Source organism: Schistocerca piceifrons, chromosome 5 (genome assembly GCF_021461385.2).
Source record: "Schistocerca piceifrons isolate TAMUIC-IGC-003096 chromosome 5, iqSchPice1.1, whole genome shotgun sequence".
Taxonomy (NCBI): Eukaryota; Metazoa; Arthropoda; class Insecta; order Orthoptera; family Acrididae; genus Schistocerca; species Schistocerca piceifrons.
Window position 1 is genome coordinate 660,680,376 of NC_060142.1, and position 19,502 is coordinate 660,699,877.

General features: G+C 44.3%; 1 protein-coding gene across 1 annotated transcript in view; it reads left to right on the forward strand.

Annotated features, from left to right (window-relative positions):
- The first annotated feature begins 720 nt into the window (after positions 1 to 720).
- Positions 721 to 19,502, forward strand: part of LOC124799182 (pickpocket protein 28-like) — a 148,798-nt gene continuing 130,016 nt past the window's right edge. Inside the window, exons 1-2 of the mRNA XM_047262717.1 lie at positions 721 to 794; positions 12,520 to 12,633. Of these exons, the coding sequence (XP_047118673.1) occupies positions 721 to 794; positions 12,520 to 12,633 (188 nt within the window). The remainder of the gene's footprint in view (positions 795 to 12,519; positions 12,634 to 19,502) is intronic.

Below are 19,502 nucleotides of genomic sequence, written 5' to 3' on the forward strand. Positions count from 1 at the left end.
GCCGGCCGCGGTGGCCGAGCGGTTCTAGGCGCTCAGTCCGGAACCGCGGGACTGCTACGGTCGCAAGTTCGAATCCTGCCTCGGGCATGGATGTGTGTGATGTCCTTAGGTTAGTTAGGTTTAACTAGTTCTAAGTTCTAGGGGACTGATGACCACAGATGTTAAGTGCCATAGTGCTCAGAGCCATTTGAGTATCTCAGTAAAAGTGTGAAGTGTGCTCCGACGAGTTGCAGTTTTTCCTCTTTCAAATGATGCGAAGCATCTTGGGTACCAACGGCCCAATGACGCGCCTACTCACAATGTGTGGAGAGGGTAGTTCAGGGCGAAACTGGTTTGTGATGTTTCGGGGCTCTTTTTCGTGCCATGGCTTGCGCATTTCCTTTTAGATACCGGTCAACATGAACCAGGATGTTAATTCCTACATTATAGTGTACCATTCATCGTTCTTTCTTCGACACTCCTGTTATCACACATAGAAGGTCTATTCAAAAAATTCCGGAATGTTCGTAACATCGCGCCAATGGCATCATAACGACACCGTCACCCAGCTGCAACGCCGTTTGTTATTTGAACATCGCAGCGCCGGGAGACACTCAAGTGTCACATGGGCGGCTTATATTGTCGCACGCACCTGTCGGTAGCGTGTGAGAAGGGCACGCCCAGCTCACGACATCTGCCGTTGTGGGCGGCCGGTTAGTGGATAACCGCGCTCACAGCACGATGGACGCTTATGAGAAGCGGCCGACCGTCTACGTCCTGGGCAACAGCGACTCCGACCCCACCGGCGTCGTTCGGTGAGTACGCAGCCTGCACTGCACGTAACAACGAGCAGTAGAGACTCAAAGAGACTCTAAACAGCCGGTACGCGAATGGACTGAATTTATTTTATGGTACATTAGTCTTCTGACTGGTTTGATGTGTGTGTGTACTCTCTTGTTCCAGGTTCTTCATCTCTAGTAGCACGTATTTAATTACTTGTTGTATATAGAGGGCTTAACGGGTATAAGTGCATATATTTCTACTGGTGACTGTGTACGGTGTATTGAACAACGTTACATCAGTATTTACGTCACTTACAGACTAATAATTATAGCCAAAACAAGTCGTATGTTTTTGGATTGGTTAGTACCTCCAAGTGCATGTGGCAAGGGTAAACCATTAATGTTTATTTTCCCCTGGACACCAAGTCAGGTGGTGAAGTGTGGTCACGTGGACGCAAAACAGTTAGTCTATGCTAAAAGGTGTTGTCCTCTTAATGGTGCAGTACGACCGTGAACAATACATCAGGTCGCAAGCTTTGTGACGTGTTTGTGGGAAGATTACGGCGCAGATCAAAAGCAGCCAACACACTGATGTGTGTACATATTAAGGTACCACATATAGAAATATCTGCACCTGTATCTGTTACTTATACCTGTTTCAATCTCTACTAGCCGCTACAGTTTTTGCCCTTCGAGGCTCCCTCTACTCCCATCACAGTTTTTCCCTGATGTCTTAACACATATCCTATTTTTATGTCCACTTTTCTAGTCAGTATTTTCCATATACACTCCTGGAAATTGAAATAAGAACACCGTGAATTCATTGCCCCAGGAAGGGGAAACTTTATTGACACATTCCTGGGGTCAGATACATCACATGATCACACTGACAGAACCACAGGCACATAGGCACAGGCAACAGACCATGCACAATGTCGGCACTAGTACAGTGTATATCCACCTTTCGCAGCAATGCAGGCTGCTATTCTCCCATGGAGACGATCGTAGAGGTGCTGGATGTAGTCCTGTGGAACGGCTTGCCATGCCATTTCCACCTGGCGCCTCAGTTGGACCAGCGTTCGTGCTGGACGTGCAGACCGCGTGAGACGACGACGCTTCATCCAGTCCCAAACATGCTCAATGGGGGACAGATCCGGAGATCTTGCTGGCCAGGGTAGTTGACTTACACCTTCTAGAGCACGTTGGGTGGCACGGGATACATGCGGACGTGCATTGTCCTGTTGGAACAGCAAGTTCCCTTGCCGGTCTAGGAATGGTAGAACGATGGGTTCGATGACGGTTTGGATGTACCGTGCACTATTCAGTGTCCCCTCGACGATCACCAGTGGTGTACGGCCAGTGTAGGAGGTCGCTCCCCACACCATGATGCCGGGTGTTGGCCCTGTGTGCCTCGGTCGTATGCAGTCCTGATTGTGGCGCTCACCTGCACGGCGCCAAACACGCATACGACCATCATTGGCACCAAGGCAGAAGCGACTCTCATCGTTGAAGACGACACGTCTCCATTCGTCCCTCCATTCACGCCTGTCGCGACACCACTGGAGGCGGGCTGCACGATGTTGGGGCGTGAGCGGAAGACGGCCTAACGGTGTGCGGGACCGTAGCCCAGATTCATGGAGACGGTTGCGAATGGTCCTCGCCGATACCCCAGGAGCAACAGTGCCCCTAATTTGCTGGGAAGTGGCGGTGCGGTCCCCAACGGCACTGCGTAGGATCCTACGGTCTTGGCGTGCATCCGTGCGTCGCTGCGGTCCGGTCCCAGGTCGACGGGCACGTGCACCTTCCGCCGACCACTGGCGACAACATCGATGTACTGTGGAGACCTCACGCCCCACGTGTTGAGCAATTCGGCGGTACGTCCACCCGGCCTCCCGCATGCCCACTATACGCCCTCGCTCAAAGTCCGTCAACTGCACATACGGTTCACGTCCACGCTGTCGCGGCATGCTACCAGTGTTAAAGACTACGATGGAGCTCCGTATGCCACGGCAAACTGGCTGACACTGACGGCGGCGGTGCACAAATGCTGCGCAGCTAGCGCCATTCGACGGCCAACACCGCGGTTCCTGGTGTGTCCGCTGTGCCGTGATCATTGCTTGTACAGCCCTCTCGCAGTGTCCGGAGCAAGTATGGTGGGTCTGACACACCGGTGTCAATGTGTTCTTTTTTCCATTTCCAGGAGTGTATATAAATGACCTAGTAGATAGTGTCGGAAGTTCCATGCGGCTTTTCGCGGATGATGCTGTAGTATACAGAGAAGTTGCAGCATTAGAAAATTGTAGCGAAATGCAGGAAGATCTGCAGCGGATAGGCACTTGGTGCAGGGAGTGGCAACTGACCCTTAACATAGACAAATGTAATGTATTGCGAATACATAGAAAGAAGGATCCTTTATTGTATGATTATATGATAGCGGAACAAACACTGGTAGCAGTTACTTCTGTAAAATATCTCGGGGTATGCGTGCAGAACGATTTGAAGTGGAATGATCATATAAAATTAATTGTTGGTAAGGCGGGTACCAGGTTGAGATTCATTGGGAGAGTGCTTAGAAAATGTAGTTCATCAACAAAGGAGGTGGCTTACAAAACACTCGTTGGACCTATACTTGAGTATTGCTCATCAGTGTGGGATCCGTACCAGATCGGTCTGACGGAGGAGATAGAGAAGATCCAAAGAAGAGCGGCGCGTTTCGTCACAGGGTTATTTGGTAACCGTGATAGCGTTACGGAGATGTTTAATAAACTCAAGTGGCAGACTCTGCAAGAGAGGCGCTCTGCATCGCGGTGTAGCTTGCTCGCCAGGTTTCGAGAGGGTGCGTTTCTGGATGAGGTATCTAATATATTGCTTCCCCCTACTTATACCTCCCGAGGAGATCACGAATGTAAAATTAGAGAGATTAGAGCGCGCACGGAGGCTTTCAGACAGTCGTTCTTCCCGCGAACCATACGCGACTGGAACAGGAAAGGGAGGTAATGACAGTGGCACGTAAAGTGCCCTCCGCCACACACCGTTGAGTGGCTTGCGGAGTATCAATGTAGATGTAGATGTAGATGTACGTCACTTACAGACTAATAATTATAGCCAAAACAAGTCGTATGTTTTTGGATTGGTTAGTACCTCCAAGTGCATGTGGCAAGGGTAAACCATTAATGCTTATTTTCCCCTGGACACCAAGTCAGGTGGTGAAGTGTGGTCACGTGGACGCAAAACACTTAGTCTATGCTAAAAGGTGTTGTCCTCTTAATGGTGCAGTACGACCGTGGACAATACATCAGGTCGCAAGCTTTGTGACGTGTTTGTGGGAAGATTACGGCGCACAGCAAAAGCAGCCAACCCTCTGATGTGTGTACATATTAAGGTACCACATATAGAAATATCTGCACCTGTATCTGCTACTTATACCTGTTTCGATCTCTACTAGCCGCTACAGTTTTTGCCCTTCGAGGCTCCCTCTACTCCCATGACAGTTTTCCCCTGATGTCTTAACACATATCCTATGTTTATGTCCACTTTTCTAGTCAGTATTTTCCGTATATTTCTCTGCTACCGACTCTGCTGATGACCTCTTCATTTCTTATTTCATCAGTCAGCTTAATTTTCGGCATGCTTCTCTAACACCACACGTCAAACTCTTCGGTTTTCTTCTCTCCCGGTTTTCCCACAGTCCTTGATTCACTTTCGTACAATGCAGTGATCCATGCACACATTCTCAAAAATTTTCCTCTCAAATTAAGGCCTACGTTTGGTGCTAGTAGATTATTGTTAACTTTTACCCGTGCCAGTGTGCTTTTTATGTAGTTGCTTCGTCAATCATACGTCATTTTGCTCTCAAGCCATCACTATTCCGTTACTTCTTCCTCAACGACTTGGTCCAGAATTTCGATAAGTTTCTCGCTATCCTCGTTTCTGCTGCTCCCCATTACCTTCATCTTGGTTTGGTTCACTCTCAATCCCTAACATGAGGTCAGTAGTCTGCTTATTCCGTTTAACAGTTTTTATACATTTTCTGCTTCCACCAAAGGTAGTTATGTCATCAGCGAATCCTATCATTGGTACTCTTCCACTTCTAATTCAAATGTCACTCTTTATTTTTTTGAATTTCGGTAATTTTGTCTCTGTTACTGGTAGCATGGGGTTGTCAGGTTGAGTAAATAATGCAGTGGAATATCTAAGATCAGCGCACACAAGCAATCTCAGTAAAATGGAATTGACACTTACTTCACCAAAAGAAATAGAATCTATCATAAAGTCCTTGAAATTAAAGCATTTTAGTGGTTATGATAACATATCAACAAAGTCAATAAAAGAGTGTTCATGTGAGCTTAATCATATCTTAAGTTATTTGTGCAATCAATCACTTCTCACAGAAACATTCCCGGACTGGCTTAAATATGCTGAAGTTATACCTCTCCACAAGAAAGGGGACAAAGAAATGCCGTCAAATTACCGACCGATCTCACTTTTGCCACCTTTTTCAAAAATCTTTGAAAAGGTTATGTTCAAGCATCTACTTAAGCACCTTAGTGAAAATAACATACTGTCAAAGTCACAGTTTGGGTATCTTAAGGGTTCTGATATTGAGAAGGCTATTTACACTTAATTGAAAATGTCCCTAATTCATTAGACAACAAATTAAAGGCAACTGGCATATTCTCTGAACTGTCAAAGGCTTTTGACTGTGTGAATCACACCATTCTTTTAAGTAAATTAAAACATTATGGTATCACTGGTAGTGCTGCAAAGTGGTTTCAGTCATATCTTACTAGTAGAAAACAAAGGGTGTCATTATGTAACACTTAAGCAGTAGGCAATCAGACATCATCTGACTAGGAAGAAATTACATGTGGTGTTCCCCAAGGTTCCATACTAGGTCCACTACTTTTTCTTGTGTATATTAATGACCTGTCATCTGTTACATTACCAGATGCCAAGTTTGACTTATTAGCAGATGATACAAACATTGCAATAAATAGTAAATCAAAGGGTAGCTAGAAAGGGTAGTTAATCAGATTTTTACTGACATTAATAAGTGGTTCATAGCCAATTCACTGTCATTAACTTTGAAAGGACCCACTACATACAGTTCAGAACTCCCAAGAGATTTCCTTCTAGTCAGTGTATAAAATATGATGACATGGAAATAGGAGAAGTTGAGAGTGTAAAATTCTTGGGATTATAACTTGATAATAAATGCAGTTGGGAGCGACATATTAACGAACTGCTAAAGTTCCTAAACAACTCTGTGTTTGCAATGCGAATGATGTCAGATGTAAGAGATATAAATGTAAAAAAATGGCATATTTTGCTTATTTTCACTCCATTATGTCGTATGGTATATTTTGGGGTAACTCCACAAACAGAGAAAAATTTTTAGAGTACAGAAGCGTATAATAAGAGTAATGTGTAGTGTAAATCCAAGAACATCATGTCGAAACCTATTCAAAGAATAGGGCATACTAACCACAGCTTCTCAGTATATTTATTCCTTAATGAAGTTTGTTGTAAATAATACATCTCTTTTTCCAACTAACTGCTTAGCACACAGTGTCAGTATGAGAACAATATACATAAATATTTAAAATCACTTACTCTTGCCCATAAAGGAGTCTAGTATTCAGCAACGCATAATTTCAATAAGTTACCAGCAACCATTAAGAGTTTAGTTTCAAACAAGGCACAATTTAAACATAATTTAAAAGAATCTTTGGTGGCCAGCTCCTTCTATTCCATTCATGAAATTCTCAACAAGTGCAGAAGACCATTTTAATGAAAATTTATTATACTTTAATCTTTGACAATACTCGGTTGTAACAGTCAAGATGGATGTATGGAAAGCAGATGTAAGTCGTAAGTCTGTAAATAGTGAAAGTTTAATTTTAAATCTTGTACATAATTTGACTGTTCTTAACTGAGGATCATTGAAATTAATAATTTACTTCAATTTTTGACAATAGTTGGTTGTAATAGCCAAGTAACTAGCTACTGTGTGAATAGTGGATTTAATGAAAGCAAATGTAAGTATTAAACGAGTAAATATTAGAAGTTCAGTTTTAATTCATGTACATAATTTTACTGTTTATTGACTGAGGATCATTAAAATTAATGAATCTGAAGTTTTCTTAATTACATATTTGTAATGTGTTTATCTGACATGTTCCACACCCAGAGAATCCCCTCTTTTGTGTGTCTATGGAATTAATAATTAATTAAATCAAATCAAATCAGTGTCTTCGCAGTTGCATGGGTGATATGCTTTGGGCTCTGAGCACTATGGGACTTAACAGCTGTGGTCATCAGTCCCCTAGAACCTAGAACTACTTGAACCTAACTAAATTTGGTCGAAAGTTGTTTCGACTTTTCTTGTTTCTGAAACTGCCCCTCTGACCACCATTTCCTTTGCAGTTTCTTCACATTTTCCTGCAGACGTTTTGCTTCAGCTTTCCCTCTTTCTCCCAGCGAACAGCATTCAATACGCCACTCTCTATGGAGAAACATCTAAAGACATCATTGTAGTGTCTAGATACCCGAAGAAAATGTGATTAGCCCTTAATGTCTATCACAGCTATACCATACAGGGTGTTTGAAAATTCTCGTTACAAATTGCGAGGCCTTGTAGAGGGGAGTGAGTAGAAAATATTTTGAACTGGAACCCACGTCCGGAAACGTACCGTTTCCCTGCTACAGCCATTCGAAGACGTGTTGGTAAGGCGACCAATTTTACAAGCAATCGATTAGACGTCACCCAGAACATCACTTGTCTTACATTTCCATTCTTCATTAATGGCCAGAGAAGACGGATTCTCTTCAACGTGATGCAGTACGGCGCTTCCTCTTCGGGTGTTCGGCGTCTTCTTAGAACACCACAGTCACGCCTGCTGACGGTGAAGTTATACTTTCTCGAAGCTGTTGCGTAACCGTGGTGAGAAGGCATGTGATGGAATGAGACGTTGTGGACCGATCCGACGTAAGCACCCCCAACTATGGCTACCCTGTTACATGCCTATCTAGTAAACATGTTTTCAGTCGCCTATAGCACGGAGACAGTACGTTTCCGAACATGGATTTCTGTCCAAATTATTATGTACTCACTTCCCTCTTCAAGTCCTAGACGTTCGTAACGATAATGTCCAAACATACTGTATAAAGTGCGAACCTTCAATATTATATTAATAGCTCGAGGTGTTGTAAAACGGTTTCAAGCATATGGTAATAAACAAGGAGCGAGTATTTCTGCTGCACTTTTCATAATCATAACTTTTTTGCCTATCAAACGAAGAAATGTTTTCTCAAAATTCAATATATATATACGAGGGTGAGTCAAATGAAAACCTTAAATTTGTAATAACAAATCGAAATTTCGCGCCGTTATCCTGTAAGTTGGATAAAGGTGGCCACCCCAATTGCGACCAGGGAAGAACAGCGTTCTGTTATTCGGTTTTTGCGTAATGAAGGTGTGAAACCTATTGAAATTCATCGACGAATGAAGGTTCAGTACGGTGATGCATGTTTGTCACAGTAGCAAGTCTACGAATGGAGTAGGAAGTTCGCGAACGGTGTGACTTCAGTGGAAGATGCTCCTCGTCCAGGCCAAGCACAACGAGTTGTGACTCCACAGAACATTGCAGCAGTTGAACCCATAGTGAAGGAAAGGGATAGCATTATACGCCGTGTATTCGATCTGCTGACGATAGAACCCTACTTTTTTGGGCTTGCTCCAGCCTGACGTGGGACATAGCTGGCTTTTGAAAAGGTCATGTGTGTCGGCAAGCCTCCGTTACATTTTCAGCAGGACCAGCACCTCAGAATTATTAATTATCGGGATCAGTGTCGCACCCTATGTTTTCTCTGGTCCCAGTCTCCATTGTATAGAGCACGTAGACCTACCGCTGGCCCACCACTCACAGTAAAATCGACGAACGGTGAAGCGCCCTTTATTGCCTGCAGAGCAGATAGTATCCGCAGAACACAGTCGTTCGCAGCAGCATCCAGCCACTTGACAGAAGCTGCTTACGTACAGCAATTTACTTATCCCGTCCCCAAGAAGAGCGTCGACAGTAGGGCAACATTATGACGGGTGGAATATTTTTGTGAACAAAGAACTTAAAATTAACCTCACCGATTGAAGGGGCTGTGCAGGATCAAGGATTGCAAGAACTGGAGCTGCAGAGTCATTCTCAGCAGCTAACTTTGTCTATTGAAAGTTATGCTCACTAATAGACTCGCATAGCAGACATTAAAACAGTGGCAATTTGCGACAAAGTACACAGCTGTTGAAGCGGAACCTAACTGTAACATGATATGACAGTTATAACATACACAAAAAACAGTATTACGTGACAGCAGTCGTCTTTGTGCATATGCTTTCAACAATGCCCTTAACAAACAGGTCAGTGGGCGGTGAACAGTGTAACCGTTGCACTAATCACTTAAACATCTACACTGTAACTGCGAGAAAATGATTTTTTCAACAAGAAATTTTAGCTAAAAATGTTTAGAATACGCAGCCGTAGCTCACAGTCGTTGATACTACGAAATACGCTACAAGCAACGTGCGTGGGCATCCGACTATTCTGAAAGAAGTGTTTTAAATTATCTAGATACCGTACATATTTATAAATCAGGAGAACGACGGTCTGGGTGAGGATTTAAAAAGACAAATTTTATTGAAGCACAAGTGTAGTTTACGGCTGATGATATGTACTGAAGCGCCAAAGAAGCTGGTACAGCCACACGTATTCAAACACAGAGATATGTAAACAGGCAAGAATGAGGAACTGCGGTTGGCAACACCTATATGAGACAACGAGTGTCTGGCGCAGTCGTTAGATCGGTTACTGCTGCTACAATGGAAGGCTACCAAAATTTAAATGGGTTTGAACGTGGTGTTATAGTCGGGGCACGAGTGGGATATTCCCGTACGACCATTTCACGAGTGTACCGCGAATATCAGGAATCCGGTAAAACATGAAGTCTCCGACATTTCTGGTGCTGGAAAAAAATCCTACAAGAACGGGACTAGCGACAACTGAAGGGGATCGTTCAACGTGACAGAGGTGCAACTGTTCCGCAAATTGCTGGAGATTTCAATGCTGGGCCATCAACAAGTGTCAGCGTGCGAACTACTCGACGAAACATCATCGATCTGGGCTTTCGGAGCCGAATGCACACTCGTGTACCCTTGACGACTACATGACTCAAAGGTTACCCATCGCCTGAGCCCTTCAACACCGACATTGGACTGTTGATGATTAGAAACATGTTGCCTGGTCGGGCGAGTCTCCTTTCAAATTGTATCGAGGGGATGGACGTGTACCGGTACGGAGACAACCTTATGAATCCATGGACCCTGTATGTCACCAGGGCACTGTTCAAGCTGGTGGAGACTCTGTAATGGTGTGGAGCGTGTGCAGTTGGAGTGATGTGGGACCCCTGATACGTCTAGGTACGACACGTACGTAAGCATCCTGTCTGATCACCCTCATCCATTCATGTCCATTGTGCATTCCGACGGACTTGGGCAATTTCAGCAGGATAGTGAGACACACCAGACGTCCAGAATTTCTACAGAGTGGCTCCAGGAACACTCTTCTGAGATTAAATACTTTGGCTACCAAACTCCCCAGACATGAACATTATTGAGCATATCTGGGAATGCCTTGGAACGTGCTCTTGAGAAGAGATCTCCAGCCCCTCGTACACTTACGGATTTATTGAAAACCCTGCAGGAATCATGGTGTCAATTCCCTCCATCGCTACTTCAGACGTTAGTCGAGTCCATGCCATGTCTTCTTACGGCACTTCTGCGTTCACGCGGGCACCCTACACGGTATTAGGCAGGCGTACCAGTTTCTTTGGCTCTTCAGTGTAGAAATCAGAGGAACGCTAGTCTGGATAAGAATCCAAAAAGCCAGATTTTGTAGAAGCACAAGTGTATTTTACAACCGATGATATAGTGTGAACTATGTTTTTCATGGCTCTCAATATTCGGAACTATACAATACTTCACGATGCACACAGAGTTTTGAAGCGACCAGTAAAACATAGGGGCGAAATAACACAACTAGTTCATTTAGGTTGAACGTAAAATGTAAGAATCTAAATGTTCGAAAAGAATTTGTCTGACATGTGATCTCACACGAATATAAAAGGAAAACGCAGACGTCGACCAATATGTATACATAAACGTAAGGTTTGCAGGTGACAGTTTCTACAATGGCATGCCAAAGATGAACACTGCACCGTCAGTTTATCCCACAAAACAGGTGAAAATCGTGAAGTGCCGACAAAGCACGTCTTCCCCTTGGGGCGGCTAACAAGGCTTGGTCTTTGGAGATTGTTTCAGACTTCTTCTTGGCGAGACAGATACGAGGGTGAGTCAAATGAAAACCTTAATTTTTTTTTTAAATATTGCTTTTTGTGCAGAAGTGGTACAAAGCTGTATCACTTTTCAACATAATCTCCCCCACACTCAATGCAAGTCCTCCAGCGCTTACAAAGTGCATGAACTCTTCTAGAAAAAAATTCTTTTGGTAGTCCACGCAACCACTCATGCAGCGCGTGGCGTACCTCTTCATCAGAACGGAACTTCTTTCCTCCCATTGCGTCTTTGAGTGGTCCAAAGATATGGAAATCACTTGGGGCAAGGTCTGGTGAGTATGGTGGATGAGGAAGACACTCAAAATGCAGGTCTGTGATTGTTGCAACTGTTGTACGGGCCTTGCATTGTCATGTTGCAAAAGGACACGTGCTGACAGCAATCCACGTCGCTTTGATTTGACTGCAGGCTGCAGATGATTCTTTAGGAGATCTGTGTATGATGCACTGGTGACAGTGGTTCCTCTAGCCATGTAATGCTCCAAAATGACGCCTTCTTCCTTCCAAAACAGAGTCAACATAATATTCCCTGCTGATGGTTCTGTTCGAAACTTCTTTGGTTTTGGTGATGAGGAATGGCGCCTTTTCTTGCTCGTTCTCTTCGTTTCCGGTTAGTGGAAGTGAACCCAGGTTTCGTCCCCAGTAACGATTCTTGTCGTTCAAAGCGCCGAAGACGTTCTTCACAAGCATCAACACGTCGTTCTCTCAGTTCAGGAGTCAGCTGCTGTGGCATCCATCTTGCAGACACTTTGTGAAACTGGAGCACATCATGCACAATGTGGTGTGCTGACCCATGACTAATCTGTAAACATGCTGCAATGTCATTCAGTGTCACTCGGCGGTTTTCCTTCAGTATGGCTTCAACTGCTGCAATGTTCTGTGAAATCACAACTCGTTGTGCCTGACCTGGACGAGGACCATCTTCCACTGAAGTCACACCATTTGCGAACTTCCTACTCCATTCGTAGATTTGCTGCTGTGACAAACATGCATCACCGTACTGAACCTTCATTCGTCGATGAATTTCAATAGGTTTCACACCTCCACTACGCAAAAACCGAATAACAGAACGCTGTTCTTCCCTGGTGCAAGTCGCAAATGGGGCGGCCACCTTTATACTGATACTGCGACAGTATGTGTACATCTCCACCATGCTGCCACCTACAGGCCATTCTGCACGCTGTTTGTAGCAGGCTTACCAACTTACAGGATAACGGGGCGAAATTTCAATTTGTTATTACAAATTTAAGTTTTTCATTTGACTCACCCTCGTAAATGCGCAGAGGCAGTGCTATAGTTCTTTTTCCAGCTGACACTGGTCTCGCGCCTGTTAAAGCGAGTTCCTTCCACCTGTCTCCAGGACGCGCGGCGGCTGCCTGCTGAGGGTCTGGGACTACTTCAGGGAGTTCTGCGAAAGCACCAGCCTGCACGGCCTCAAGTACGTCGGAGAGCCGGGGAAACCGCACGCACAAAGGTACCGTGTCTCCTGGAAGCTACTCTTAATCTTCTTCCTGTGTTTACAACTCTGACAATTATCAATTGCTAAGATTCTTACCACAGGTGCACGCAGATATTCACCCAGGAAAGGGCAAGGTACTGAAATTGATATTTTTGATTTAACTGATTCGGGGAGTTTGAGAACGTGTCATGCTTCAAGACCTTTATGTGATGGGCAGTACACAAAACGGTCTCAGACATTTATTTCTTATCCATTCAACATACAGTACTGGCCATTGAAATTGCTACACCACTAAGATGACTTGCTACAGACGCGAAATGTAACCCACAGGAAGAAGATGCTGTGATATGCACATGATTAGCTTTTCAGAGAATTCACACAAGGTTGGCGACGGTGGCGACACCTACAACGTGCTGACATGAGGAAAGTTTCCAACCGATTTCTCATACACAAGCAGCAGTTGACCGGCGTTGCCTGGTGAAACGTTGTTGTGATGCCTCGTGTAAGGAGGAGAAATGCGTACCATCACGTTTTCGTCTTTGATAAAGGTCGGATTGTAGCCTATCGCGATTGCGGTTTATCGTATCGCGACACTGCTGCTCGTGTTGGTCGAGATCCAATGACTGTTAGCAGAATATGGAATCGGTGGGTTCAGGAGGGTATTACGGAACGCCGTGCTGGATCCCAACGGCCTCGTATCACTAGCAGTCGAGATGACAGGCATCTAATCCGCATGGCTGTAACGGATCATGCAGTCACGTCTCGATCCCTGTGTCAACAGATGGGGACATTTGCAAGACAACAACCATCTGCACGAACAGTTCGACGACGCTTTCAGCAGCATGGACTACCAGCTCGGAGACCATGGTTGCGGTTACCCTTGACGCTGTATCACAGACAGGAGCGCCTTCGATGGTGTACCCAACGACGAACCTAGGTGCGCGAATGGCGAAACGTCATTTTTTCGGATGAACCCAGGTTCTGTTTACAGCATCATGATGGTCGCCTCCGTGTTTGGCGACATCGCGGTGAACGCACATTGGAAGCGTGTATTCGTCATCGCCATACTGGCGTATCACCTGGCGTGATGGTATGGGGTGCCATTGGTTACACGTCTCGGTGACTTCTTGTTCTCATTGACGGCACTTTGAACAGTGGACGTTACATTTCAAATGTGTTACGACCCGTGGCTCTACCCGTCATTCGATCCCTGCAAAACCCTACGTTTCAGCAGGATAATGCACGACCGCATGTTAGGGTCCTGTACGGGCCTTTCTGGATACAGAAAATGTTAGACTGCTCCCCTGACCAGCTCATTCTCCAGATCTCTCACCAATTGAAAACGTCTGGTCAATGGTGACCGAGCAACTGGCTCGTTACAATACTCCAGTCACCACTCTTGATGAACTGTGGTATCGTGTTGAAGCTGCATGGGCAGCTGTACCTGTACACGCCGTCCAAGCTCTGTTTGACTCAATGCCCAGGCGTATCAAGGCCGTTATTACGGCCAGAGGTGGTTGTTCTGGGTACTGATTTCTCATTATCTATGCACCCAAATTGCGTGAAAATGTAATCACATGTCAGTTCTAGTATAGTATATTTGTCCAATGAATACGCGTAACGCACTTCTTTTTATATTGATAATATCAATACGGGTGCAATCTTTTTGATTTAACAGCCAGAAATCATGTCATCATTTGATTAAATCCAGGACAGCCAATGAGTTACACGGTGACAATTATTGAACATATGAAAAAAACATAAATTAGTTATAAACTACGGCGTGCATATACTTTATTCAACATGTAAACGTCACTACAGATATTCGGATTTAGGTAATGACATTTTCGATATGTCTGCCATCATTGGCGATGATATGGCGTAAATGAATAGCGAAATTCTGTATGATCCGCTGAAGTGTCGGAACATCGCTGCTGTCGATGGCCTCCTGAATGGCAGTTTTCAGTGGTTTCGGTGATGTTGCTGTCCACCTTGTCTTTAATATAGCTCCACAAAAAGGAGTCGCATGTGTTCAGATCCGGAGAATACGGCGGCCAATCGAAGCCCATAAGAGTGGCCTCTGGGTGTCGCGTATTCTATAACTGCGGCATCTAGTTCACTTAAGGTACGTGTTGTTGAGAGGCATATGTTATTATTTGATATGTCATTGGCCATTTGTTTGTCTGACTACCAAGTTAGCAGTACATTTATCTGTAAGGTTATGTTACTGTGGTGTAGTGTGAACACTTATAAGGAAAGAGTTTAGGGTGTGTGTCAAGGAATGTTAGGTTATCCTTAGCACTGCCTACTGCTTTATTATATTGCTTGATACAAGAATGCCTAATTAGGCTGGCGACCAATATCAATATGTAATATTACAATTTGCTATTGTGCTGTAAGAACGTCTGTTCCTGACCCAATTTTTTACTGTTGGTTATACTGTCCTGGAGTGTTTTGGAAATGAATCTCAACCTGATTCTTCTTTTCCCATTAGGTTATCTCAAGGACGCAACTTTCTCAAACATTCCTAGCAGAGGTTTAACGTTAGCGTCGATTACCGTTTAAGGTGGTCGGTGTTACCGTTACAACCTGTGCGTAGACAAGTAATGCTACATACCTTCATAAACCCGCCAACAAACAGTCGGATCCCTAATATGCAGTATCAGTGAGGTATTTCGTTCCAAAGACGGACAAACAAGCTATTAAATAGGTGGTAATAACGTTTTGGCTGATCAGTGTACAAGAGAAAAGCGTTAGGGCTTTATCTAGACTGAAAACGTACACCTATTCAAACACTGAAGCTCACAGCGACAGTGAAGAGCTCCGCTAACCAACTGGGGCTCATCCTGCAAGTTTCTTTCAAACTCTTGTTCGTAGGTGTCAAGCTGGTATTTCAGAAATGTGTAAAAATTATTTATGTACAACTCAGTGCAGGGCAACAGAATAATGTGAAATATATGTGGAGCTCAGACTACGCGATGTAAAATCCAGACTAGCCGGTACAGCGAACAATTCGTTGTGGGAAAGCAAATTGTTTTCAACCAGATTTACATACGCCATCTGAATACAAAACAAAATGACTCAGTTTAAAATGTCGGCCCTGAGTACTGCTAATCTGTATCTTTAGTCTTGCATACAATAACTGTACAAGAACTGTCATTACAGTTACATAGCGAATGAACATAAAAATTAACGCATCTGACTTTCTGATAAAATTGCTTTAAATTCACAAGACAGCACTTTACCAAATTATTTTATTGGTGTTTAACCTCTGAACTGATACTAGCATTATTTTCACAAATACACACTACCCATCACTAGCCTTTACAATGGACATCAACATTGTTGTTGTTGTTGTGGTCTTCAGTCCTGAGAATGGTTTGATGCAGCTCTCCATGCTACTCTATCCTGTGCAAGCTTCTTCATCTCCCTGTACCTACTGCAATCTACATCCTTCTGAATCTGCTTAGTGTATTCATCTCTTGGTCTCCCTATACGATTTTTACCCTCCACGCTGCCCTCCATTACTAAATTGGTGATCCCTTGACGCCTCAGAATGTGTCCTACCAACCGGTCCCTTCTTCTAGTCAAGTTGTGCCACAAACTCCTCTTCTCCCCAATTCTATTCAATACCTCCTCACTAGTTGAGTGATCTACCCATCTAATCTTCAGCATTCTTCTGTAGCACCACATTTCGAAAGCTTCTATTCTCTTCTTGTCCACACTATTTATCGTCCACGTTTCACTTCCATACATGGCTACACTCCATACAAATACTTTCAGAAACGACTTTCTGACACTTAAACCTATACTCCATGTTAACAAATTTCTCTTCTTCAGAAACGCTTTCCTTGCCATTGCCAGTTTACATTTTATATCCTGTCTACTTCGATCATCATCAGTTATTTTGCTCCCCAAATAGCAAAACTCCTTTACTACTTTAAGTGTCTCATTTCCTAATCTAATTCCCACAGCATCGCCCGATTTAATTCGAACACAATCCATTATCCTCGTTTTGCTTTTGTTGATGTTCATCTTATATCGTCGTTTTAAGACACTGTCCATTCAGTTCAGCTGCTCTTCCAGGTCCTTTCCTGTCTCTGGAAGAATAACAATGTCATCGGCGAACTTCAAAGTTTTTATTTCTTCTCCATGGATTTTAATTCCTACTCCGAATTTTTCTTTTGTTTCCCTTAGTGCATGCTCAATATGCAGATTGAATAACATCAGGGATAGACTACAACCCTGTCTCACTCCCTTCCCAACCACTGCTTCCCTTTCATGCCTTTCGACTCTTACAACTGCTATCTGGTTTCTGTACAAATTGTAAACAGCCTTTCGCTCCATGTATTTTACCCCTGCCACTTTCAGAATTTGAAAGAGAATATTCCAGTCAACAATGTCAAAAACTTTCTCCAAGTCTACAAATGCTAGAAACGTAGGTTCGCCGTTCCTTAATCTATCTTCTACGATAAGTCGTAGGGTCAGTATTGTCTCACGTGTTCCAACATTTCTACGGAATCAAAACTGATCTTCCCCGAGTTTGGCATCTACCAGTTTTTCCATTCGTCTGAAAAGAATTCGTGTTAGTATTTTGCAGCCGTGGCTTATTAAACTGATAGTTCGGTAATATTCACATCTGTTAACACCTGCTTTCTTTGGGATTGGAATTATTGTATTCTTCTTGAAGTCTGAGGGTATTTCGCTGTCTCGTACATCTTGCTAACAAGATGGTAGAGTTTTGTCAGGGCTGGCTCTCCCAAGCCTATTAGTAGTTCTAATGGAATGTTGTCTCCTCCTGGGGCCTTTCATCAGTTAAATACAATATTTCTTCTGTTACCCAAGAATTTCTATTAGCCCTTGTCTTTTTACCTACTTGATGCTCTGCTGCTTTCACTATTTCATCCCTCAAAGCTACCCATTCTTCTTCTACTGTATTTCTTCCCCCATTCTTGTCAGTCGTTCCCTAATGCTCTCCATGGAAGTCTCTACAACCTCTGGTTGTAGAACATTATGGCAATTAAATTTATTGGCCTACCTGTGCGCACGGAGCTCTCGTCTGCTCTGCAACTTGCTGCTGTTAGGAATAATGATGTGGCTATCAAAACTCAAATTTCAGTTTCTGTACTTGCGACGTGGCGTGCAAGGCGGTATCTCACCAGTTTTCATAATTGTGTCTCACAAGGGAAACTCCCGATAGCACCTCTCTCAGATTAAGTGGTAATATGGCCCAATGGACAGCCCGCGAACACAGGTCAAGCACGAAAACAGAAAGAAGTTGTACTGAACTACAAAAAAAGCGTAATAGAAACAGTGAACGCTCCTTGCTTTACATGTGCAACATAGAGACAAAACAGACGCCGCGTTTTGGTTACGTGGTTACGGTGTTGGACTGCAAAGGGAATATCTGTGCTCCAACCTCCCTCGTGCCCAATATTTTTTTTCTCACAAAGTTGTGAGCTGTCCGTCCGTTCATTGACGTGTCTGTTCTCTGTATTCTAATTTGTATCTTTGTCCTGGTGCAACGTCCGTTTGGAACAGCGACTTGTAACGAAGGGATCTCAAAATGTACAGACCTCCTATTTGTTCTACTCATATACCACATGTTATGGCTCTTGCGTTCCGTTTTGGAAGTTTTGACTCTTGAATTCCTTTATTGTAACACAGTTCATACCTGTTTATTTGTTGTTTTCATTTCTGTGAGAGGTCTACAGGGCATCTCGCCTGCTCTCATTAGTCATCACATTTACTTGCGAGGATAATACACACATCTCGGTTCCGAGAGTTTCAGAGGCTGTACAGAAAACTTGAATAGATATCAATATAAACATCATTTCCGCGCTTTTAATTGATCTTGAAAACCACACATTGCATGTTGTACCACCATACAGCGAGACCTTCAGAGGTAGTGGTCCAGATTGCTGTACACAACGGTACCACTAATACCCAGTAGCACGTCCTCTTGCATTGATGAATGCCTGTATTCGTCGTGGCATACTATCCACAAGGCACTGTTGGTCCAGAATGTCCCACTCCTCAACGGCGGTTCGGGGTAGATCCGCCAGAGTGGTTGGTGGGTCATGTCGTCCATAAACAGCCCTATTCAGCCTATCCCAGGCATATTCGATAGGGTTCATATCTGGAGACCATGCTGGCTACTCTAGTCGAGCGACGTCGTTATCCTGAGGAAGTCATTCACAAAATGTGCACGATGGGGGCGCGAATTGTCGTCCATGAAGACGAATGGCCCGCCAATATGCTGCCGATATGATTGCACTATCGCTCGGAGGATGGCATTCACGTATCGTATGTTGATCAGAGAGGTTAACTTTGCTTTGTCAGATTTAAGTCAGAGAGTAGCAGTAGCAGCCGTTATGGCGCCTTCCATGACCACAAGCGGTGTACGTCGGCCTCACACAATGCCAACCCAAAACAGCAGGGAACCTCCACCCTGCTGCACTCGCTGGACAGTGTGTCTAAGGCGTTCAGCCTTACCGGGTTGCCTCCAAACACATCTCCGACGATTGTCTGGTTGGAGGCATATGCGAAACTCATCGGAGAAGAGAACGTGATGCCAATTCTGAGCGGTCCATTCGGCATGTTGTTGGGCCCATATGTACTGTGCTGCATGGTGTCGTGGTTGCAAAAGTGGACCTCGCCATGGACGTTGGGAGTGAAGTTGCGCATCATGCAGCCTATTGCGCACAGTTTGAGTCATAACACGACGGCCTGTGGCTGCCCGAAAAGCATTATTCAACATGGTGGCGTTGCTGTCAGGGTTCATCCAAGGCATACGTCGTAGGTAGCGGTCATCCGCTACAGTACTACCTCTTGGGCTGCCTGAGCGAGGCATCTCATCGACAGTTCCTGTCTGTATCCCCTCC